The 26196-nt window shown below is 38.7% G+C and overlaps 1 protein-coding gene across 1 annotated transcript; it reads left to right on the top strand.

Moving 5' to 3' along the window:
* The first annotated feature begins 14 nt into the window (after window positions 1-14).
* On the top strand, window positions 15-10274 carry LOC137742705 (indole-3-acetaldehyde oxidase-like). The gene is made up of 10 exons (XM_068482645.1): window positions 15-532; window positions 1948-3627; window positions 4714-4970; window positions 5114-5323; window positions 5575-5793; window positions 6888-7853; window positions 8398-8493; window positions 8673-8771; window positions 9157-9346; window positions 9619-10274. The coding sequence occupies exons 1-10, from the start codon at window positions 370-372 to the stop codon at window positions 9834-9836; spliced, it is 4098 nt and encodes a 1365-aa protein (XP_068338746.1). The 5' UTR covers window positions 15-369; the 3' UTR covers window positions 9837-10274.
* The last annotated feature ends 15922 nt before the right edge of the window (window positions 10275-26196 follow it).

Here is a 26196-nt window from a genome sequence, read left to right on the forward strand (position 1 = left end):
ATTGATCACACGATATATAATGAACGAACACGATTAAATGATACCCGAATCTCAAAAAAAATTGGAAGAACATTCTCGTCCTTTACCAATCACAAAAAAGAAGGAAAGTCAAAATTGTGATCTTCACTCCTAAATTCAAAGGACCATGTGAATGCGATACTTGCATTAAAATACAGGTGCCGTCAGTAAATGAAGTTCTTCTGAAAATAAAATATGCCGTTATTACTTTTCAAATCGTCGTTTTGTTTCTTTCTTTTTCATTGTTATTGGAGTGGTTGTTGGGTTAGTTTAATTTCGATATATGAATTTGTAGCTGAGTAGCATTGCCTCTGAAACAGCAGCTGGGTTCCTCTCGCTTTGCTCACAGAAATGGCCAACGAAAGAGACGCAGCGGCAGGAAGCGGTGGCAGCCTAGTTTTTGCAGTTAACGGAGAGAGGTTTGAGCTCCCGACCGTTGATCCTTCAACCACTCTGCTCGCCTTCTTGCGTTCTCAGACGAGATTCAAAAGTGTCAAGCTCAGCTGCGGTGAAGGTCTCTCTCTCTAACTTTGACTGTGCTCTGCGTGTATGATCATGAATTTCTGTGGCTTTTTGATGTATATTATAAACATGATGATTGATGAGTATCATTTGTGGATTTTTGGACGACTTAGTCGTACGTGCTATGAAAGAAAAATTGCGTGTTGCTAAAATTGCGTGTTGCTATGAAAGAAAAATTGCGTGTTGCATGCTATTGTTGAAAAATTGCGTGTTGCATGCTATTGTTGAAAATGAGTAGGAGCTAATATTGCGTGTTGCTATGAAAGAAAAATTGAGTGTTGCTAGTCCACCATATATGTATATTATTTTTGGTTTTATATTTATAAATTCATTGAATCCAACAGTTAAGATATAATTTGATAAAATTCAACCGTAAAAAAAATATCTAACGGTCCAAATTTAAATCCAATAGCTAAAGTAATTAAAAAAAAATTCTTTTATGTGTTTCATATTCTTTCATAGTGTTTCACGAGTTTCATGGTGTCGGTTAGTGATTTTTCAATATTTGTCGGAATCTAAATATTTTTAGGTTAAAATGTTCATAAAATAAAATTAGAATAGTCTACATAATTTTTTTTTCTTTTAAAAAGTTGCTTTAAGAAAAAAAAAATTAGCCTAAATTCATTCTTGAATAATCTGGGAAAATTTAACCCAGAATGGTTCCAGAGAAAAAACTGTTTCTGGGCAAAAAATTTTAGGTCTTAGCCTAAGGGTTGGAGATGGTCTAAGAGGTTGGACTATTCTCCATATTGCCAATTGGTTTTATGGTGGAACCTCAACTTTCTTTATGGTACTAGAGCAGGTTGTCACACGTGTGAAGCCAAACGACCACATGTGCTCCAGGTCACCCTGTTATGTTGTCCACGTGTTAGGCTCGAAAAATTCACCACACGTGAGGAGGCGTGTTGAGAATGAGCTCCACGTCACCTCATTATGTTGTCCACGTGTTCGGCTCGAAAATTTTTTGCCACACGTGAGGGGCGTGTATTGAGAATGAGTCCCACATTGATGGGAGAATGGACCTTGTATGAGCTTATTAGAGGTTGGACTACTCTCTATATTGTCAATTGATTTGATGGTAGAATCTCAACTTTTTTCAATTATGATCAAACTTTGTGTTTCTCATATAAAGAATTCTGAATTTTTGGTTTAGCATCCTGAAAAATTGTTGCAAAATAAAGTAATTCAGAAAACGAAACTAGTACTCACCTCGCTTCCGAGGTGACCAACTGATGCTTAAAGAGGTTTCTTTTTGTGACGAAATGTCTGTAATTTAAGGTGTTTTTTCTGCAGTGATCATATTAAATGAGATTGTAGTTTGGGTTTCAAAATTTTCAAGGAAAACTACTTCTTACTATAAATCTTTGGACACGTTTTATGATATGCACTTATAAAAATCGGGTGCAGGTGGTTGCGGTGCTTGTGTTGTGCTACTGTCCAAGTACGACCCTGTTGTCGACGAAGTGAAAGATTTTACTGCAAGTTCATGTCTCACTCTGCTTTGCAGTATAAATGGATGTTCAATTACAACATCCGAAGGCCTTGGAAATATCAAAGACGGGTTCCACCCAATTCACCAAAGGTTTGCTGGTTTCCATGCTTCTCAATGCGGCTTTTGTACTCCTGGCATGTGTGTTTCACTCTTTGGAGCTCTTGTCAATGCTGAAAAGGCGAATAGACCTGATCCCCCTCCTGGGTTCTCCAAGCTTTCTGTTTCCGAAGCTGAAAAGTCTATTGCAGGTAACCTCTGTCGATGTACTGGGTATCGACCAATTGCTGATGCCTGCAAGAGTTTCGCATCTGATGTTGACATGGAGGATTTGGGATTCAACTCCTTTTGGAAAAAGGGAGATAGTAAGGAAGTAAAAGTAAAGAGTTTGCCTCTATATAACCGTAATGGTGACATCTGTACATTTCCGGACTTCTTAAAAAAAGAAATTTGTTCTTCCATGTCTTTGGATCCTGCGAGATATGGTTGGTACAATCCTGTCAGAGTTGAGGAGCTTCAAAACTTATTGAAAGATAATGATTTTGATAATGCAAACGAGATGAAATTAGTTGTTGGAAACACAGGGACGGGCTATTACAAGGAGCTAAAGCGCTATGACAGATACATTGATCTCAGATGTGTTCCTGAATTATCAATGGTTAAGAAGGACCCTGTGGGGGTTGAGTTCGGAGCAACTGTAACAATCTCTAAAGTTATTGAGTCTTTGAAGAAGAAAGACAACGGTGGATCTCCATCAAGAGGTGGTGATGTTTCAAAAAAAATTGCCAATCATATGGAGAAAATTGCTTCAGGGTTCATCAGAAATACAGGTAGTATAGGAGGGAATTTGGTGATGGCACAGAGAAAATGTTTTCCTTCAGATATTGCTACAATACTTCTTGCTGTGGATTCAGAAGTAGATATAATGAATGGTGCTAGATCTGAAACGGTTATGTTAGAGGATTTTCTGAAAAGGCCTCCATTGGATCCGAAAAGTGTACTTTTAAGTGTTAAAATCCCAAATATGGAAGCAGTTAGAAAAGTTTCTCCAGAAACCAACACCATGTTGCTGTTTGAAACCTATCGAGCTGCACCAAGACCCCTAGGAAGGGCATTAGCTTATTTAAATGCTGCCTTCCTAGCAGAGGTTTCGTTCGGTAAGATTTCCAATGGAATTATGGTGGATCATTGTCGTCTGGCTTTTGGTGCTTATGGAACTAAACATGCAATTAGAGCAAGAAAGGTCGAGGAATTTTTAACTGGAAAAGTGCTGAGTCCTGGTGTTCTATATGACGCTATTAAATTAGTTAGGGATGTTGTGGTTCCTGAAGAAGGAACTACGAGCCCTGCTTACAGGTCAAGCTTGGCTGCCGGTTTTCTTTTCGAGTTCTTTAGCCCCTTAATTGACAGTGAAAGTTGCAAAGGATTCTTGGGAAATACTTTGTTGGCCGATGCTTCCAAGTTAAAAAGGAACAAAAGTGCTACCGATAAGATGAGAACTGTTCTGTCATCTGGTAAACAGGTGATTGAATTAAGTACAGAGTATGATCCGGTTGGTAAACCAATTACAAAATCTGGAGGTCTCCTACAAGCTTCAGGTTAGTTATCCTTCACATACATGATTATATGGATGTCTAATTACTAAGCATCCTTTTATTTTTTTATGAGTGGTGGGAGGGAGGGCTAGCACGCTACAGCCCGAACAAAATGAAAAAAAAAAAAAAACAACCAAACTCTAAAAACTGCTAACGAACCAAGAGATAGCAGCTTTCCAATAGCTCCCACGAAATCTTCAAAAATCCTTCTTTTCCTCTTCATCCAAACCACCCAAAACAAGGTGAGGATCATAGTGCCCCCCATAACCCTAGCTTTCTTTCCCTTCAAACCATAGTGTGAGCCCCACATAAACTTAGCTTTCTTTCCCTTCAAACCATAGTGTGAGACCCAAGTTAAACAAAGTGAGGATCATTGTCTCTTTTTTTTGGTATTGGACTTAGTTTGCAGGCCTGTTCTCTGCTCCAAAATGTTCCCTTTTATCTAGTTGAGAAAATTGTAGTATGATTTATTCGTTAACAATTATGTTTAGGATTAGAATGACAGGTTCTTGTTTTTTTCCCGCAGGCCGGTCATGTTAAATACCTAAAAGTAGGTGGGAGTTTGAATTATATACTTATAATATGCTTATAGAAAGGTCTCATTTTCCATCTTTTGAGATCATTCTTTTATATAAGAAACAAAATCATAATGAAACCAAAATTGACAAAATACAAAGTGATGACCAGTTGTGGGCAATTTGTTCACCTGCTATATAGTATTGTGTCCTCCCGCTGTCTCTCACTCTTTTGCTCTCTTGCTTTCCCTGGAGAGAGAGAGAGAGAGAGAGAGAGAGATAATTTCTTAACAGATCATGTTTCAAATGATTCTCTTTGTATCTTTATGGCACCAAGCTTTCGTTGACCTTTTGTCTTTTTTTGTTTTAATTTGTTTTGTTTCCTCGTTTGTAATAGTTATTGACTGTTTTCACAAAACAGTGGGTGTGCTACAACTTCAGTGTTAATTGTTTCTTCTATAATTCTTTTGTTTCAACTGACTATGTATCTTTTCCATTTTTTTATATATCTTCTTGAGTGCTTCTAGCTCGTGACACAAAAGTACTTATCTCATTCATGACCGTCAATTTGTAGGTGAGGCAGTCTATGTAGACGACATTCCATCTCCGAAAAATTGCTTACATGGAGCGTTCATTTATAGTACAAAGCCTTTGGCTAGAGTGAAGGGAATAAAATTTGAACCTAAATCACATCCAGGAGTTACTGCACTGATATCTTTCAAAGATATTCCCAAGTCTGGGGAGAACATTGGGTCTAAGAATTTTCTTGGTACAGAACCTCTGTTTGCTAATGATCTTACAGAATGGGCTGGTCAGCGTCTTGCTTTCATGGTAATTCAACAATCTTGTGACTATATCTAACGATCTTAGTTGGGATGAATGCCAATCGTTATCCATAATTGTAGACTATACGCATAATTTTTCTCCTTTCTTTGGATGTGTGTCAGTTTACTCATCAAAAGAAAGTTTTGTAGGTAGCAGATACGCAGAAACATGCAGATATGGCTACAAACTTTGCGGTGGTTGATTATAACATGGAAGATGTAGATCCACCTATCTTATCAGTCGAAGAGGCAGTTAAGAGAGCAAGTTTTTTTGAGGTCCCTCCTTTCTTGTATCCGAAACAGGTCGGTGACATATCAAATGGAATGGCTGCAGCTGATCACAAGATTATTTCCGCTGAGGTACTTGAAATCAATATGACATTCTTTCTTTGTTTCCCGGTCTCCTTCCCACACTAATGTTCTGCCCTTTTTGTACTTTTCTATGTTCCAGTAATTTGGATTTTGGATATTCAACTTTGTTCCTTGGTTTTATTTATATACATAGAAAGGACTTGTGAAATGGGAGAAAATACGAGTATAAGAGAATGTTGGCTTGGTTTTCAAGTAGAACCGCCCACTAACTTACAAATCCATGCATATCTTGCTTTCAGATCAAACTTCGTTCACAATACTATTTCTACATGGAGACACAAACAGCCCTTGCTGTACCAGATGAAGACAACTGCATGGTGGTTTACACTTCAAGTCAAGTGCCTGAGTATGCACACACTACAATTGCAAAATGTCTTGGTATTCCTGAAAATAATATTCGTGTAATTACAAGAAGGGTCGGAGGGGGCTTTGGTGGAAAGGCCATGCAATCAATGCCTGTGAGTATAATACCTACATAAATCTCTATATTCCTTCTTTATTACTGTCTATCTAATCGTGGACGAGATTGTCCGTTTAACTGTAGATTAAGCACTTGTTATCACAGTGAACATGAATATAATATTTCTGTTAGACAATGAATGGAACCCAAAAACTTAAGCTGCTAGGAAGCGGGCCAACATTGTGTATTAAGCTAACATTCTGCGCACATACAACTCCTATCCTGCATGTGGAGAGTACACAAATGCAGATTAAGAGAAACGTACTGGTGTAGTCTCATTATGCACCTAGAAATTTAGACATAAGTTGGGAATGAGTGTAGGAGGTTTTTTAACCAAAGAACTTCCAACCAAGCCCTTATATATACACATACACATAGATGTAGATATATAGTTCATATATAAAATGATATTTGATTCTGACCCATATAAGTTTTTTACCAGCGCACCAATAAAACTTGATCATGGTGTCAAGTGGGAGATCTTAGGATCCTGCAACTACAACCTCCCTGCGAATGTTGAACTCTGTATGATTTTAAAATGATCAATAACGTTCATGTTAAAAAATGTTTGTTGAATATAATGTCTTGGCTCTCTAGTGGTGCAGAGAGGTGTACACGTGAGGCGAAGTTTTAGAAAATAAAGCAATAGTTAGCATTTAGTGTCAGTTCTGGGAATAGTGGTAAATCAAATTGTTCTATGTGCTACTAGAGTTGGAGACCTTCGATGCATATCATTCTGATCATACTACTCTAAACCTCCAACTTTTTTATAAATTTCAGATCTTGAGCTTTCTAGTGGTGGGGAGAGGGTGTTGTATTCTTTAGCGGTGGTGAGAGGCCTACTAGAATATAAATGATTGCTGGTGTGTATCCTGATAAATTACGATTCTTCAGGATCAATAGTAAACCAATAAACTTTATCTTACACATGCGTGCAGACACCAGACACACTCACACACACATAATATATACGTGCATATATATATATATATATATATGTATGTATATATCACTTGCTATGTTTATGGTTTTTTGAGTACTTGATTCCCAATGCTCAATAGAATATAAAGCTGCTGCAATTCTGATGTTTAGGTCGCAACTGCATGTGCTCTTGCAGCACACAAATTACATAGACCTGTACGGATATATCTCAATCGCAAGACTGATATGATAATGGCTGGAGGAAGGCATCCCATGAAGATAACTTACAGTGTGGGATTCAAGTCTGATGGGAAGATTACAGCTTTAGAACTTGAGATATTGATAAATGCAGGGATTTCCATAGACTTTAGTCCATTATTGCCAAAAAGTATTGTGACTGCACTTAAGAAGTATGACTGGGGTGCTCTGGCTTTCGATATCAAGGTGTGCAAAACAAACACTCCAAGTAGGTCTGCTATGCGGGCCCCTGGGGAGGTGCAGGGGTCATTTATCGCTGAAGCTGTACTTGAACATGTAGCATCCATCCTTTCTATAGAAGTAGATTCTGTGAGAAGCGTTAATCTTCACACATCTCACAGCCTTGATTTGTTTCACAAGCAGAGCGCTGGTGAACCCCTGGAGTATACTTTACCATTGATATGGAACAAGTTGTCCATGTCTTCAAGCTTTAACCCAAGGACTGAGATTGTAAAAGAATTTAATAGGTGTAATAAATGGCAGAAAAGAGGAATTTCTCGAGTACCGATATTGTATGAAGTGTCATTGAGGCCAACTCCGGGAAAAGTAGGCATTTTAAGTGATGGGTCTGTTGTTGTTGAAGTTGGAGGAGTTGAACTGGGTCAGGGACTCTGGACGAAGGTAAAACAGGTGACAGCTTTTGCTCTTGGTTCGATTCAATGTGATGGTAGTGGAGATTTCTTGGATAAAATACGTGTGGTGCAATCAGATACATTGAGCTTAATTCAAGGGGGAATGACTGCTGGGAGCACTACATCTGAGACAAGCTGTGAGGCAGTTAGACTTTGCTGTAATATTTTGGTTGAGAGGTTAGCTACTCTCAAGGGGAGATTGAAGGAGCAAATGGGCTCTATTAACTGGGAGACTCTTATTCAGCAGGTATTCTATTTGGATTGAGGGGAGGGCTTATTTCACTCGTGTGCTCCTTTGTTGGAATGCAAATAACACTACCATAATAGCATGTTATTTGCAGTGTCCCAGAGGAGCAAAAATAGCAATCACCATGAAATTATTGATGCATCATTTTTTTCTTTTGAAACATTTCATTAACTTATTGATTTGTTTCAAATCCATGCCATGGCGCTCCAATAGTTCACACACTGAATCTGGAAGAACCCAAGAAACTCAACCCCAGACAGAATAATTGACATTGAGACACAATTTTCTTATGAGTACAAATAAAACTTAATGAGTTATCAAACTTTCAAGCTTGCCCTACTTCCCAGTGGCTTCTCCTTATAGCTTTTGAAGGCCACTGAAACACCAAACTCTCTCCAAGAAATATATATCAAACAAAAATAAAAATCAAATAAAAAATAAATAAAAAATAAAAAATAAATAAAACTCTCTTTAACTTGCATTTTTCTTTATTCCCAAATTTGATGTAGTTGTTGCAGTTTATATTTCTTCTGTCAAAATGCAGGCATCCTTGCAAGATGTGAACTTATCAGCAAGTTCTTATTATGTCCCTGATTCTGCTTCCAGGGCATACCTTAACTATGGTGCTGCTGTGAGTGAGGCAAGTTTGTGTTGACCGTCTTACTCCTTCATTTTCATTCATGTGTATTGTTGAATTTTCGGCAAGATGCAGATTTACATAATGCAGAGCAAATCATAGTGCAACGTCACAGTCATAGAGACCAGTTTTTTCTCATTTAAAATTTATAGATTAATAACATTGAAACTACTTGATCACAGGTGGAGGTAAACGTTCTGACTGGACAAACCACAATTCTGCGATCGGATATTATCTACGATTGTGGTCAGAGTCTCAACCCTGCTGTGGATTTAGGACAGGTTAGCATGATTGAACTTGCTACTCAGATTTTTATAATGTTTACATACATTTTTTTATTTTTTGCATTTTCTTTTAATTAAGCTCTACCTAGATTTTGTTTTTTGCATCGCTAATCAGTAGGTTCTGCCTTGGAGAATTTTTCAAATTCCATTGTAAGAAAAGTTAGTAGTTCGGTTTATTTTATAAATTTTTAGGTACTTTCATTCTTTAGCGTCTTTAGGCTTTCTCTGTTCGAAGAAGTGTAGCATTTTCATCATCTAGTCATCTTTGGAATAAGAATCCTAGTTTTCAACTTTTCTACAATCTGTTAAGATCCCTAATGCCAGTTCACTGGCACGTAGTTAATGTGGTTTAGTTAAGTTTGACATTACATGTTTCTTGCAGATCGAAGGTTCTTTTGTTCAGGGTATTGGGTTTTTCATGCTTGAAGAATACTCGGAAAACTCTGATGGGTTGGTGATTTCAGAAGGTACATGGACATATAAGATTCCTACGGTGGACACCATACCCAAACAGTTCAATGTTGAAGTATTGAACAGTGGACATCATAAAAAACACGTGCTCTCTTCAAAAGGTCTGCCATGCCGTTCCTTGCATACTTCTACTTATCCCAACTACAACTGATACCAGAAAAGTATTTTGTGTGATTAAAAGTAGGCGAATTTTGAAAAAATTGAGATTATGTTGATACAAAAATTGAAGAGTCGAAAATTTTGTGTTATTACATAAATTGGAAAGCTGAAAATTTTATGTTAGTATGAACATTTCAATTAAAGAAGAGCATGTTTCATCATAAAATTTGAAAAGTGTTGTGTGAAACTCACACATTGAAAATCGTTTGCGCAGCTTCTGGTGAGCCACCATTACTTCTTGCGGTTTCTGTTCACTGCGCTACAAGGGCTGCCATTAAAGAATCAAGAAAACAGCTTCTTCAGTGGGGCGGCCTAGATGGATCGGCATCAATATTCCAGTTAGATGTTCCTGCTACCATGCCTGTTGTGAAGGAGCTGTGTGGACTGGAAGCTGTGGAGAGGTACTTGGAATGGATTGTAGGCAGAGAATAAACGTACGTTATGGCTGGAAGGCATGATCATGCTAGTTAATTTGTCCATCACAGCCAAAGAACCTAAAATGTGAGTCAATCGCCGTCACTTGATCTCAATAAGGATACGAATATAGGTTTTTCAACAGATTTTAGGTCTGTTTATAGTGCAAAACCAATAAAAAAACGAGAATTGGCAATAGATGAACCATTCCATCTCACGTTACTTGTGTTTAGGTTCGTTGTCCAGTTTTTGAACATTACTGTTGAATAAGCTTTTATCTGTAAGACAACTAAACACGAACCATCTTATTATACCTTTTGTGTTTGCAACTTGTATTGAGACAAATTGTGTTAGACCAAGGTTCATTCGACCGGAGAATGGTTCGTAATCTCGGAGATTGGGTTGTTTTCTGTCTATATTTATATTTGAGGAAAATTCTATGCAGTGAGAGTGCTTAGAATTGGGGTCATTATTGTTCAAACACTCATCCCCAAGAGTGCTGAATTAAACCCCTATACCGTGAAACGGTGTACTAGGTTGGTGAAGGAACCCAGTAAGCTGCAGAGAATAACAATAATAGTAAAACATAAGAGCATTTGGGCTCCTTAAATGAGCTCCTAGCTATAATTTAGGGAGGATCTCAAAATAATCAACTCTATTCATGCTCTGTAGCCACCTCTTAGGGATGCCTAGGCGCTAGGTGGTTGACCACTGCCACGATTAATCCCTATCTATTTATAAAAATAAGAAAGGGCGCCTAGATCTTCCTAGATGCCCGTCCAGTTACCTAAGCCGCCTAGCCCGCCTTGGCGAGCATAGATATCTTTCATCTTACATTTTATCTTTTCAATAAATTGTAGGAGACTTGTTAGATACTTGTATGAACACTCATTATATCCTTGTTCCCCATATTTACAACATGATCTAGTACTTTATAATTCATATATTGTTGGAAATAAAATAGAGAGTAAGAGAGAATACAAAGAGACAAGTGAGCAAGTTGAGGAGAAATCAAGGTGTGTCTCCTTTCTCATTAGAGTGCCTATTTATTGGCGTAAGATTTACATAGAAAGGTGTTCAACTATTAAGATATTACATATTTGACCCAGAACTGAACAACATAATAAATATTGTTAATAACACTCCCCTTGGGTGTTCACCAACCAATGGTAGTTGCCTCGACAAACCTTACTTGGAAAACCCAGTGGGAAAACACCTAAGCGAACTAGAAATCAGGCACCACGATTATGAAATATTGGCATGGTGTTGGGCACGTATAATATTGCCTCGCTAAAATCTTGATAGGACAACCCAATGGGATAAAAATTTGGTTGAAGGGAAAAAGAGCACAACACGCTTATATGTCCATTATAGCTAGGACTGGCAAACGGGTCGTGTCTATCGTGTTCGTGTCGTTTTCGTGTAACACCTGTTATCTTAACGAGTCGTATCGTGTCACACCCGTTATGACCCGTTAAGAAAAAAATATATTTTTTTAAAATTTGCACATACCACACATTGCCACATAAATATTACTTCAAAACATTAAAACATTTCTCGTTCAAGTACTATATCTACACTCGAAAATAAAAGCCTAATAAAAAAAATAATACATACACTACTAATCTATTACAAATATTAAATGTGCAAGGATAAAGAGTTTTTGTTTTTAAGATTGTAAGTCTTTCTCAAAAGTTTACACCTCCATTTACAAAACCTTCAATTTACATCGATCATCATGAAATTGTATTGGAACTTTGGCTTGATCTATTGCCTTCAAGAGTTATGTTGAAGATGTTTTTAGTAAGATTTTCCACGTCAGAACTCTCTTCCGCATAAACTAAGTATAGAAAAAGTAAACATTAAAAATCATTCAATTATGAAAAGTTAAACAAAATAATTATGAAAAGAAATAAAATAATAATACTATACCATATAAAAATATGTTACCTCCTTTTCCAAATAGTTGATTCATACTTTTATTAAGTATATAAATTATAACATAAGATTTTGTGATATCCACATCCACTAGTGTAAATATTTTAAATTGAAGATCAAATTCATTCTTTGTATTCATATAGGGTCAAGGAGTGTAGTTCTAAAAATCATCAAAATCGCAGTTAAAATAACCGTTAAATCGTGATTTTTCGTTTATAACCGTTGAAAAGCTTTGTCCCGTTACTTGATCTCTGAATGTTTTTTTTTTGTGATTTTTTGTTGATGTGATCTCCAAGCATATACAAACAATTTTGACGGTTTGGATCGTTGAAATTAGTTTTGGGGAATTCGTAAAACGATAGATTGACTAACACTTAGAGTTTATTTATACTTTTATTAAGTATAACATAAGATTTTGTGGTATCCACTTGTGTAAATATTTTAAATTGAAGATTGAATTCATTCATTGTATTCATATAGGGTCAAGGAGTGTAGTTATAAAAAATCATCAAAATCGGAGTTAAAATAACCATTAAATCGTGATTTTTCGTTTATAACCGTTGAAAAGCTTTGTCCTGTTACTTGATCTTTGAATGTTTTTTTTTTTGTGATTTTTTGCTGATGTGATCTCCAAGCATATATAAACAATTTTGACGGTTTGGATCGTTGAAATTAGTTTTGGAGAATTCGTAAAACGATAGATTGACTAACACTTAGAGTTTATTTATACTTTCATTAAGTATAACATAAGATTTTGTGGTATCCACTTGTGTAAATATTTTAAATTGAAGATCGAATTTATTCATTGTATTCATATAGGGTCAATGAGTGTAGTTATAAAAAATCATCAAAATCGGAGTTAAAATAACCGTTAAATCGTGATTTTTCGTTTATAACCGTTGAAACGTTTTGTCCCGTTACTTGATCTCTGAATGTTTTTTTTTTTTGTGATTCTTTGCTGATGTGATCTCCAAGCATATACAAACAATTTTGACGGTTTGGATCGTTGAAATTAGTTTTGGAGAATTCGTAAAACGATAGATTGACTAACACTTAGAGTTTATTTATACTTTCATTAAGTATAACATAAGATTTTGTGGTATCCACTTGTGTAAATATTTTAAATTGAAGATCGAATTCATTCATTGTATTCATATAGGGTCAAGGAGTGTAGTTATAAAAAATCATCAAAATTGGAGTTAAAATAACCGTTAAATCGTGATTTTTCGTTTATAACCGTTGAAAAGCTTTGTCCCGTTACTTGATATCTGAATGTTTATTTTTTATGATTTTTTGTTGATGTGATCTCAAAACATATACAAACAAGTTTGACGGTTGGGATCGTTGAAATTAGTTTTGGAGAATTCGTATGCCATCAATCAAGTTCCGCGTGTGTGTGTGTATATATATATATTTATTAAGTAGATTTAAATCAATTTATTTTGTACGTATAAATTATAATTGACTGGTACACGGAATAGTACATACATTACGTGTCACGTGTGTCATTATAAAAATAGTGAGATATGTCATGACAGTCATGTGTGTGATAAAAAGTTAATAACTTAAAAAAAAAAAAAACAAAAAAATTTCTCACCACTTCTATTAATTTTCATTTTCCCTCTCTTTTTTGTTTCCTTTTCAACTTTTTCTTATCATTTTCACTTTTCCCTCCAACATCTTTCTCTAATTCCCTCACTTTTTTGTTTCATTTTCAACTTTTCTTAACATTTTCATTTTCCCTCCATTTTTTTTTTCAAAAAGGGCGGCAAGTTGGCAACGGCAAGAAATTCATTATTGAAATTTGAATGGAAACAAATCACATCAAATTTCAATGGATGCAATGCAATGCATCATATTCATGCATATTAAATTATTAATTGATAATTATTATAGTTTTTATAAAATTTAATATATATATATAATTATTATAGATAGACTTAATATTTTGGAGGTATAATTATTATAGTATATATAATTATTATAATTATTATAAATTTTATAGTTAATTTAATATATATATATATATATTATAATTTTTAGGGGTATAAAATTGTAAAATTAATGTATATAATTATTACAATATTTTTTTAGGGTTATAAAATTATAAAAATAATATTCTTCTTATCGTGTATCGTGTTATCCACGTGTATACCCGAACCAACCCGTTATCTTAACAGGTGCTTATCGGGTTACCCGATAACGACCCGATTGGTTATCTTGTCGACCCAAACACCTGTTAATTTCGTGTCATGTCGTGTCGGGTTATCGGGTCGTGTCAGGTTATCGGGTCGTGTCAGAAATTGCCAGGCCTAATTATAGCATATTGTCGAAGACTCCGCCTAATGAATAACTCCGGCGAATACACGCCATATACACAAATCGCCTTATAGACTCTCCAAAAGTTCTACCGTAACTCTTAACTCTTTCAAGAATATGTTGCAACAATAATTTTAGTTCAAACAAACAAAAGTACTCATTGAGGTAATATAAACCAAATTTATCTAGAATAGGTATTGAGTACATATTTTGAGCTTTATGCTCTTAAATTGAAATCTTTGGATACAAATTTTATGGCATTTTCATACTTTAAGAAATGGCTTTGAGAGATAAATTCTCAAGTGGTTAGTATGCAGTCTCCACATGCCATAAGTCTCACATCTAAAGTAACATTGTACTTATAGAAATATGGCTACATATATGATGACAAAAAAATGCTCATATCTATTATGAAGCATCATGCCATACTAGTGAGTTTATTTCACTAATTACAAACACCCAAGAATAATTTGGTGTATATATTACAGGTTTCTTATTCCACGTTTTTCAATAAATCAAAAAATTAGTGACACACCCCGACCCTGATATCGAGCAGACACCAAAATCGTGGTGTGATGGTCACCACCCAAATGGGTGATGAAGCCATGATGACACACCCCGACCGAGGTCAGGGCGTGCTGGCCGTCACACTAAGGTGACGTAACCATGTGCACGTGCGGAAGCTAATAAGATAGTAGTATAAAAGTACGAATAATTTAAAAACTAGCATACAAAGTACTAAGACAAGTGCTAGCGTAAGTGAGGTACAAATTCTGAGCAAGACTACAGCAGTCCAAAAGAAAAGTTGCGATAGAAGTACACCCGAAGGTGACCCTACGCTGGTGAGTATCTGTCAGAAAAGCCGGGAGAATCCTCTGGGAAACCACCGAACCTGCTAAGCAACTAGAACCTGGAGGGGCGCAAAAAAACAAAAGCGTGAGTGGGCAAAAACAAAGCTCTTTGAAAACCATTTAGCAAAATACATTCTAACCCCCCGCCGTAAAACCTGTATACTTCCCAGAAAATAAACATGCTCAAGGGTATGCCAATCATGCTCAAGATATGCCATGTCAAAACCTCATAATGAAATGTATGTGCTCAGGTATGAATCATATCAATAACATAACATCTGGCAGCCGGAGTCACCTAACGTGACCTGTACGGCTGCATATAGAGCTCAAATCTCAACTCAATAACTGAACCTGCCCACGAGTCGGAACCACCTAAAGTGGTCTGTACGACAGGCCTGGGTGTAATACATATGTACGCTCTAGTGCTACGATCACGTGAAGACTATGCGAATAATCGCGGGTCACCTACGAGTCGGAACCACCTAAAGTGGTCTGTACGACAGGACTGTGCACCTAACTTGGATCCAAGCTGAGCGTGTGGTGCGGGAGGTGAACATCACGTGAAGGACTGTGCCCTACTCTGGGCGGGAGCACTAACACCGGGGGTGCAGGTTATGAGCTCTCTAAGCATCTCAAACCACTACTGAAATGTAAACGTGAATACCACTTACCTGGCACTTACCTGTGCGTCCACAGCACCAAATATGCATATGTATATGTGTACCACTACTAATGTATGCAATGATGCATAAACGATAATAATATGGTGCATGGCATAAAACACTTAACCCTTTTTAAACAATTTCTGGGAAAATAATGTATATAGGTATATACGGAAAACAAAAGCCCACTCACTGGTATGTGGAAGGGTCGTAGCCCCCTTGCCTCGAGTGCGAACGCTTGTCCTCGGGGTACGCGTCACCTATATGCGAAATAACTATAAAAACGTTAACTTTAAAGCACATAACCTAACTTTCGTAATAACTTCTCATACATTGCTCAAAATGGACAAATGAATATACCAACGTGCTCTACACAACCTCAGGATCACAACCATATTTTTAGAAAAATTTTCCTCCGCCGCACGCGCCCCCACGCACCGGCCAAGGCACGGCCACGCGCAGGCACGTGCGGTGCACACGGACGGCGTCAACTGACGCCGTGAGGAATATTCCGTTATTTCTAACGAATTCCGTCATCGGCGTCAGGAATATTCCATCAACTCTAACGGAATATTCCGTCACCTTCTCCGTTTAATCTCCGGTGCCGTCGCCGGAAAATTAGGAAACCTGCAACTCGAGTTTTCTCACTCGTTTCTCAACCGTTTTTCACGTTTCTTCCACCAAATTAAAGCTTAGGACTAGTAGAACACGTCCATACAAGTTTTAAGGGCTAAAACTCACGCGATCTTACCTGTGCAAACTATTCAAAACCGGCCAACTTCGAACCAGGCTTTCCCGACGTCCAAATTCGTCCAACGAAGCACTCCGAGGCTCCTTGGGACCTCATTAAGACACTTACGAGCTTCAAAATTCCAAAAACATGCTAGATTAAGGTTTGCATGAACAGTACACAAATCGGAGTTTGTGAAATCGATGTGAAAACGTCGGAGTTCTCACCTGAAAATGGTATGGCTGTGTTCCCCTCGACCTCACGAGCTCAACTGTGTCCTTGGTTTCCTCGATCTGTGAACGTTCGAGTGAGTGTGTGTTTGTCCGTACGTTTATGGTGAATGGGAAGGGAGAGAGAGACACGGGACAGAGACAGGAGCAAGGGATAGAGAGACAGAGAAAGTGACAGTGTGTGAGTGTGTGTGTGTGTGGCCCAGCACATGCCACACCACACAAAACAACCAATAATGTCAAAGAAACGAACTGGGGGTAAAGTTGACAATTCACACGTGCGTTTCGATATTCCCAGGACGGGATGTCACAACCTTCCCACCTTAATAGAATTTCGTCCCGAAATTCAAAACAACCAAGTAACAACCCCTAGTGGTCAAAGAACAATCGAGGATACAAATCCCTCATCCGATCTTCTGTCTCCCACGTAGCTTCCTCGACTGAATGATTCCTCCACAAAACTTTCACTAAATTCACCGTCTTGTTCCTCAGAACCTTCTCTTTCCAATCGATGATCGTCACCGGTTCCTCGTCATACGTCAAATCTGGATTAATCTCTAACGGTTGAGGAGGTATCACGTGAGATGGATCAGTAACATAGTGTCGGAGCATAGACAAGTGAAAAACGTTATGCACTCTAGCCAACTCCGGAGGCAACTCCAACCTGTAAGCTACCTCACCAACTCGTTCTGTGACCACGTATGGTCCAATGTACCTGGGACTCCACTTCCCCTTCTTCCCAAACCGCACGACACCTCTCCATGGTGAAAGCTTCAGAAATACCCAATCTCCGACCTCATACACTCTGTCAGTAGCATGCCGATCCGTTAAACTCTTCTGCCTGTCCTGAGCTGCTTTCAGGTTAGACTTAATTACCTGAACATTCTGAGTAGTCTCCTCAACAATCTCCGGACCCACTAAAACTCTCTCACCAAGCTCTGACCAACACAACGGTGTGCGACAAGCTCTGCCATACAATGCCTCAAATGGCACCATGCCGATACTCGAATGAAAACTGTTGTTGTAGGCAAATTCCATCAAATCTAACCGCTGGTGCCAAGCGTCACCAAACTGCAACACCGAAGCTCGCAACATATCTTCCAAAGTCTGAATAGTTCTCTCTGACTGTCCGTCTGTCTGTGGATGATACGCTGTACTGTAAAGTAGCCTCGTGCCCAAAGCTTCCTGAAAAGCTACCCAAAACTTCGATGTAAATCGTGGATCACGATCCGAGACAATACTCATTGGGACACCATGATACTTCACAACCTTCGAGATAAACAACTCCGCTAAACGGCTCAAAGAATACTTCTCTCTCACTGGAATAAAATGTGCCGATTTAGTAAGCCGATCAACGATCACCCAAATGCCGTCAAAGCCATTTTGTGTACGCGGCAACTTGTACACAAAATCCAGAGTGATATTTTCCCATTTTCACTCTGGAACGGGAAGCGGCTGCAACAACCCAAACGGCTTCTTCCTTTCTGCTTTAACCTGCTGACAAACCGCACACCTGCTCACATACTCGGCTATCTCCCTCTTCATACCCGGCCAATAATAAAATGGTCGAATGGTATGATACATTTTAGTAGCTCCTGGATGCATGGCGTAAGCCGAGATATGTGCTTCATCGAGAATTTCTTTCTTCAACTCCACATTATTAGGCACGAACATTCTACTCTCCAGCATCAACATGCCATCCGAATCACAAACTCTGAGGTCTCGCCTCCTTCCTTGATCTCGAGCTTGAATTAGTTCTTGAGTCTCCTGATCAACTACCTGAGCTTCAAGTACTCGATTAACAAGAATTGGCCTAACTTGGAAATTAGCAAGTAACGCCACTTCTCGATCTTCTGCTTCTAACCTTACTCCCGTAGTACGCAAGTCCACTAAAAGAGGAACATGACTCGCATACAACGCATTAATACGGCCCTGTGACTTCCTGCTAAGTGCATCAGCCACTACGTTTGCACGACCAGGGTGATAATCAATCGTGCAATCGTAATTGCTGAGCAATTCCAACCACCTCCGTTGACGAAGATTAAGTTCCTTCTGAGTAAAGAGATACTGAAGACTCTTGTGATCTGTAAAGATCCTACATTTCTCCCCGTAAAGATAGTGTCTCCACAACTTCAACGCAAAGATGATAGCAGCCAACTCCAAATCATGTGTAGGGTAATTCAACTCATGAGGTTTCAACTGCCGCGAAGCATAAGCAATCACCCTACCATGCTGCATCAATACACATCCCAGACCATTCAAGGAAGCATCGCTATAAACCTCCAAATCACCACTATCGTCTGGGAGTGCCAAAACAGGTGCATGAGTGAGACAATGCTTCAACCGCTGGAAACTCTGCTCACACTTATCATCCCACTCAAATTTAACATCCTTCCTCGTTAACCTCGTCAGTGGCAAGGCAATCACCGAAAAATCCTTAACGAATCTCCGATAATACCCTGCTAAACCAAGGAAACTTCTCACCTCGGTGACGGTTCGTGGTTGCTCCCAACTCTCCACAGCTGCGACCTTCTGAGGGTCCACCAAATTACCCTGAGCAGAAATGATGTGCCCCAAGAACGCAACTTGATCTAACCAGAACTGGCACTTGCTAAACTTAGCATACAATTGGTGTTCCCTCAACCTCTTTAACACCAAAGTAAGATGTCGAACATGCTCCGCCTTCGACTTAGAATACACCAGAATATCGTCAATGAAGACAATAACAAATCTATCCAAGTAAGGCTGGAATACCCGATTCATTAAATCCATGAAGGCAGCTGGTGCATTCGTCAACCCAAACGGCATAACCAGAAACTCGTAATGACCGTAACGAGTCCGGAACGCCGTCTTAGGGACGTCATCCCTACTAATCTTCAGCTGATAGTACCCAGACCTCAAGTCTATCTTAGAGAAGACTCAGGCACCTCGAAGCTGATCAAACAAATCATCGATACGAGGCAATGGATAACGGTTTTTAATCGTCACCCGATTCAATTGCCTGTAGTCGATACACAGCCTCAAAGTTCCATCCTTCTTCCTCACGAACAAAACTGGAGCGCCCCAAGGTGAAGTACTAGGCTGAATAAACCCCTTATCCACTAATTCCTGTAACTGCACTTTCAAGTCCCTTAACTCCGCGGGAGCCATACGATAAGGAGTTAAAGAAATAGGATTAGTACTTGGAAGCAACTCAATAGTGAACTCCACGTCTCGATCTGGGGGTAAACCAGGTAAATCCTCGGGGAAAACATCAGGAAAGTGTCTGACCACTCTCACGTCCTCAACTCTGTTAGGAACAGCCTCATCTAACACCACATGAGCTAGGTACCCCTGGCAACCCTTAGACAACAACTTTTTCGCTCGCAACGCCGAAATAACGCCGTGTCTCACCCCACTCTGCTCACCCACGAAAGTAACCACAGGTAGTCCAGGACGATGAAATGTAACCACTTTCCCGTAACAGTCAATGTTGGCACGATAGAAATGCAACCAATCCGTGCCCAAAATCACATCAAAGTCCACAATATCTAACGGAATAAGATCGGCTGACAAAGCAACACCCTCTACAATCACTGGACATCCTGGGTACACACAATCTACGACACATCTCTCTCCTCTAAGCATAGCGAACTCTAAATCGTACCCTAGAGGTGTGGGGCGAGGTTGCGTTACTTGAGCAAATGTATGAGAAATCACGGAATGTGTAGCTCCACAATCAATTAGGACTCTAGCAAAATAACCAAGAATGTTTAAAGTACCCATAATCAAGTCTGGGTTGTTCTGGGCATCATGCAGAGAAATATTGTGAAGGCGCCCCTGGCCCTGCTGACGTCCGCCGCGGCCTCTGCTTGCCTGAACACCGCGTCCCTGAGCACTACGCCCCTGACTGGGCTGACCTGGTTGTCTCGAAGACCCTGCACTGCTGGTAGCAATCTCACCCTGCTGATACTGTCCTCCCTGATACCACTGAGAGCCACCTACTGAAGTTGGAGGATACGGCATATAGCCGCCCGAATACTGAGGATAGCCACCCTGGGAATAGGGATCCTGGGGATACTGACACTGCCCCGGAGCATAAGGGACAGCATCACCCTGATAGTGGTAAGCACCACCTCGACCCGTCTAGCCGTAGCTACTAGGACCCTGGATCTGCTGGAGCGGTGCAGGTGGTGGCATAAAGGTCTGCTGCGGTTTCTGCTGCTGACCCTGGGGACAATTAGCAGCTCTATGTCCCACCTGTCCACACGTGAAGCACCCACTGCTACCACGCCTACACTCGCCGAAATGCCGGTTGTTACACCTGCGGCAAACTGGAGCTCTGCCTCGACCACCATCACCCTGCCTCTGGCCTCTAGCACCACCAGAAAATCTACCACCACGACCCTGCCCAGTGGCACTGAAGCCATGATGCGAGAATTATGCGCACACAAATTAAACCCTATTTGTGACAATTGTAGTAATGATGTAAGTAGGGATCGTTCTAGACCGGGGATTAAGAGGGCTTGCTAAAACCTCTAAATTGACTCAAAAACATAAAAACAAAGTGAAAAATGTTCACAAAGACTCAAAGGACTCAAAACAAGTTCAAAAGACTCAAAACTGCCTAAAAACACTAACTAGGCAGTTTCTGACCTTAAACCCAATTTTGGACGAATTTAAGATTATGGCTTGATTCAAAACACTTTAAAACATAAACTAAACAGATTCTAAGCACTAAAGAACAAGAAGGTAAAGGGGGGGTTTTGATTTGATGAGAATTGAAATAACAAAGCAAGTTGTAAAACTAGGCAGGTTATAAAACGGATTTGAGAAACAAGATGATGGATGGATTAGTTAGAGGTCCATTCTCCACACATGACACATTTGTATATGAATCGATTCTCCAATTGCTTTTCATTAACTATGATGCTCAACACCCCAAGTTAACCGTGATGCACTAATTAACCTTCAAATCTTCCTTATGTCAATGAATTGGATGATGCATGCGACAATTCAAATCATTCTCCAACGGTCCTCAACATGAATGCATAGGAGAGGTACAGTGAGAGATCATTATGCTCTATGAAAATTATAAATGTTGACGAGGCAATTGTAACTATGAATGCATGAAACTCTTGCCAAGAATTCAATTAACGCGGTTGTGACTAGCAACCTTCACTACTCATGTTTATAAACTTGTGACGATTAGGTGAAACTCGTTTATAAACTAGCATCGAGTTTATGCATGAAGACTAAGTATGCATCCCTAATCAACATACAAAAGCAAGTTTTTAATAAACAGATAATTGAATTGCAATCACAACTTAACAAATCACAATTGGAAGAAATCAATTCATATTTCAAACATGTTCATGGCTTCAAACTTTCCCCTAACTAATTAGGGGTTTAGCCACTCATGATTACAACAAACTTAGAGAGTAATAACAAAGTAAATATTGAAAACAAGAACGAAGTACACCTAAAAATTCCAACAACTCAATCTTGAATTGTATGAACGTTTAGGCCTCTTCTCCTCTAGTTGCTGCGGCACAAGGGGTTTTGGTGAGTTTTTGGGGTTATGGATGATGTAGAATGATGTGTTTAGGGTAGGGATGGATGTAGGGGAAGGCAAGGAGTGTTTTTGGTCATCTTTACACTTAAGTACATACTTAATCATCATTCCCACAGATTTTGGTCATCTTTACACTTAAGTACATACTTAATCATAGTCACCACATACTAGTTCACAATTAAGCATTTAAAACCATGTTTTGAATGTAGTAACATGCCTTAGAGAATTCCCTCAATTCCTTACTAGAATGCACTCAATTTTCACACAGATTTTCTAACTCCACACCCTACACTAGGTATATGTGAGGAGATTGATGTAAATATGAATTCTAACACTCACATATGTTATATCAAAGAAAGCATTTTCTGGATTTACGACAATGACATGAATATGATCTCATGAATGGAATACTACTACTTAGAATGAGAACCAGTGATTCCATATGCTCATACCAAATTAAAACTCCACAAATTGAACACATAACATCAAGATAGAAGTTGAGGGTTGTAACGGGGTTAAGGGTAATGGTTTAACAAAGTAAAACAAAGGTTCTTAAAGTAATAGGAAGCGAAGTAATGAAATTGACACTTAAACTCACTTTTAATGGCAGAAATCAACTTTTAAACACAAGGGAAGATTCATGCAACAACTAGGGTCAAATTCACTCTTTTGGACCCTTCCTTCAATAACCAATACTTGTGAGATCATTCTCACTTATTTTTCAACTCTTTTTCTTTCTTTTCAACACTTTTCTATTTTCTTTTTATTTTTCCACGAATTTTTTCTTTTTTCTTTATTTCATTCTTTGGCCGTGCCCTATCAAATTCCCCCACACTTATTTTCTGCAATAAATTGATCAAAAGGAGTTCATTCTAAGTCATGCTTCACTATCCTTTAAGAACAAGGGTATGGAAAGTCCTAATCTAGGCTAGGTGAGGATAATGTGGTTAACAAAGAAAATAAGCTTGAAAAGGCTCAAAAGGGGTAATCCTACAATACATGTGAAAAGGGATAGGCTTTTTGGCTTTGGCTTGACTAACAACTTCATCTTATTGTATGTTATGCAATCAATATCATGCTTTGAATGAATTGGGCATGAGTTCTAGCATTTGGAACTATAATGAAATGCATTCCAAGTAGCAACCAAGCAAAGAATGATGAGATCATGCAACGACTTTAGAAAACAAGAAATCACAGATTTATACTCTCCAAAGAACGTTATAGGCTCAAGTCTCACAAGGATGTAGCTTTAATTTAAGTTCCTTCGTTCAAGCATGTTACAAAAACGAATTTTTCTTTTATGATTGCATGTGAAGTCATACATTATAACCATAACCAAGCATATACCAAGAGTAAATCAAACTTTTCTCCATGTTTATAACTCTTTTTAACAGTCATGCAATTACAAACCAAATCCTCATCATTGTGTTGGAAGGTGACCTACGACACAAACAAACACACAAAAACAACTTTTTGGGTTTTTCAACACAATTTTTCAAATTTTTATGGTATTTTCGGATTTTTAAATCAACACACTCTAAAACACTCTAAAATAGCTTAAAAACACTTAAAAACAGTGGGAAACAAGTTTAGACATGTTAGGTGGTAATACCCTACGAATTTCGTACAAAAATATCTCAAAACAGAATGTTACCCCCCACACTTAAACTAAACATTGTCCTCAATGTTTTAGACTAAACTTAACAGCAAAGGAACACACAAATAAACACATCACACATAACATAAAGTAAGCAACAACGGAAAAGGTTTAGGGACGCAAATCTGAGTTTGGAGCAATTCCCAAGTTCCTCCTTCGTTGATTGTATGGGTTGCCTCCCAAGTAGCGCTTTCTTTTACGTCTTGCAGCCGGTCGAACACCTCCATCAAGCTTCAGGGGAGGCCACGGCATGGAGGGGTGTTTCCTCCACAACATGCTCTTCAAACAAAGTGTAATAAGGCTTTAATCTATGCCCATTTACCTTGAACTCGTGGCCACTTTTTAAGCTTTGGACTTGGACTGCACCATGAGGAAAAACATTAGTAACAACAAGAGGTCCAATCCACTTAGAACGTAACTTACCAGGGAATAACCGAAGTCTTGAATCAAAGAGCAACACTTTCTGCCCCTTGGAGAATGTTTTGGTACGAAGCATCTTATCATGATAAGCCTTCGTCTTGTCCTTGTAGATGCGAGCATTCTCGTAAGCCTCGTTCCTAATCTCCTCAAGTTCATCCAATTGGAGCTTCCTATGAACTCCAGCAGCGTCTATGTCCATATTGAAGGTTTTCACAGCCCAATGTGCCTTGTGCTCTAGCTCAACGGGCAAATGACATGGCTTACCATATATAAGCCGAAAAGGTGACATGCCAAGGGGAGTTTTGTAAGCCGTACGATAGGCCCACAATGCATCGTCTAAGCGCAAACTCCAATCTCTTCTTGAGGGTCCCACGGTTTTCTCTAGGACTTGTTTGATCTCCCTATTTGAAACCTCAGCTTGCCCATTAGTTTGAGGGTGATAAGGTGTTGAAACCTTATGCGTAACGTTGTACTTCTTGAGCAAAGCTTCAATGGTGCGGTTACAAAAGTGAGAATCCCCATCACTAATTAAAACTCGTGGCATCCCAAACCTGGTAAAAATATTAGATTTTACAAAATCTGCAACAACCTTAGAATCGTTAGTACGGGTGGCTTTGGCTTCCACCCATTTGGAAACATAATCGACAGCTAGCAAGATGTAAGTGAAACCAAAAGATGGAGGAAAGGGGCCCATGAAATCAATACCCCAAACATCAAAAATTTCCACAAATGAGAGAGATCGCTGTGGCATTTGGTCCTTAGGTCCTATGTTCCCGGTTCTTTGACACTTATCACATGTTAAACAAAACATTTTAGCATCCTTAAAGAGATTGGGCCAATAAAATCCAGATTGTAACACCTTTAGGGCTGTCCTTTGGGTGCCAAAATGTCCCCCACATGCATAAGTATGGCAGAATGTAAGAATGGAATTAAATTCGGATTCGAGCACACATCTACGCACAATCTGATCCGGGCTGAATTTCCATAAATATGGATCATCCCAAACATAAAAACGTGCATCATGAACAAGTTTATCACGTTGGAACTTACTTAGGTTACTAGGAACTTGCTTAGACACCAAGAAATTGACCAAATCGGCATACCAAGGGGTTCTTACCTCAATGGACAGAAGTTGCTCATCCGGGAATGTTTCTAAGATGGGAATGGACTCCTCTTTACCCACCATTCGGCTAAGGTGGTCAGCCACCACATTTTCACATCCTTTCTTATCTCGAATTTCAAGATCAAACTCTTGGAGTATGAGCATTGATAGGAGCATATTCATGCGACTTAAATGGCTTGTTCTCGTGCATTTACGTTATGTTTCTTTAGTTATTTTAGTACTTTAAGCTATTTTCGTGTGTTTGTAGGTCCAAAGGGCTAAAGGAGCAAAAAGATGCATTTTGGAGATTTTTGGAGCACTTTTGGGCTAAGGATGGATAGCTTATGCTTGGAGCCAAAGTGTTGGACGAAATTGAAGACCTAATTGGAGCCAAAGTGTTGGAACCTTGTTCTCTTTAGTTTTAGGACATTTAAACCTTTCCTAATCCCAATCATGCCATGCATAACACACATCCATTCTAACACATTGTCATTGCACATGCATTTCCTTCATTAATTAACCCACATGCTCCCATTACTTATCATAACCACATATCATATCACTTATCACTTATCACTTATCATCATCACTTTATCATATCACTTATCACTTATCATAACCACTTATCACATCATAACCACATATCATATCACTTATCACTTATCACTTATCATCATCACTTTAGCTTTAATTCACATGAACATTCACTCACCACAAACATTTCACATGCTTTCCTATTCAATTAAATCAGCCACATGCATTCATCATCATAACCTAGCTGTCATTCCACTTCATTGCACATGCATCTTCAAAGAAATCAGATTTCCATCATATTCACATGCATTCATCATCATAACCTAGCTGTCATTCCACTTCATTGCACATGCATCTTCAAAGAAATCAGATTTCCATCAT

The sequence above is a fragment of the Pyrus communis genome, chromosome 8, assembly GCF_963583255.1.
Source record: "Pyrus communis chromosome 8, drPyrComm1.1, whole genome shotgun sequence".
NCBI classification, from domain to species: Eukaryota; Viridiplantae; Streptophyta; class Magnoliopsida; order Rosales; family Rosaceae; genus Pyrus; species Pyrus communis.

Bases quoted from the DNA above. Each gene is read 5' to 3' on its own strand.
- LOC137742705 (XM_068482645.1), top strand. From the start codon at position 370: ATGGCCAACGAAAGAGACGCAGCGGCAGGAAGCGGTGGCAGCCTAGTT. The intron at 8,494-8,672 runs GCAAGTTTGTGT...ACTTGATCACAG, and splicing joins ATGGTGCTGCTGTGAGTGAG to GTGGAGGTAAACGTTCTGAC. The intron at 9,347-9,618 runs GTCTGCCATGCC...TCGTTTGCGCAG, and splicing joins ACACGTGCTCTCTTCAAAAG to CTTCTGGTGAGCCACCATTA.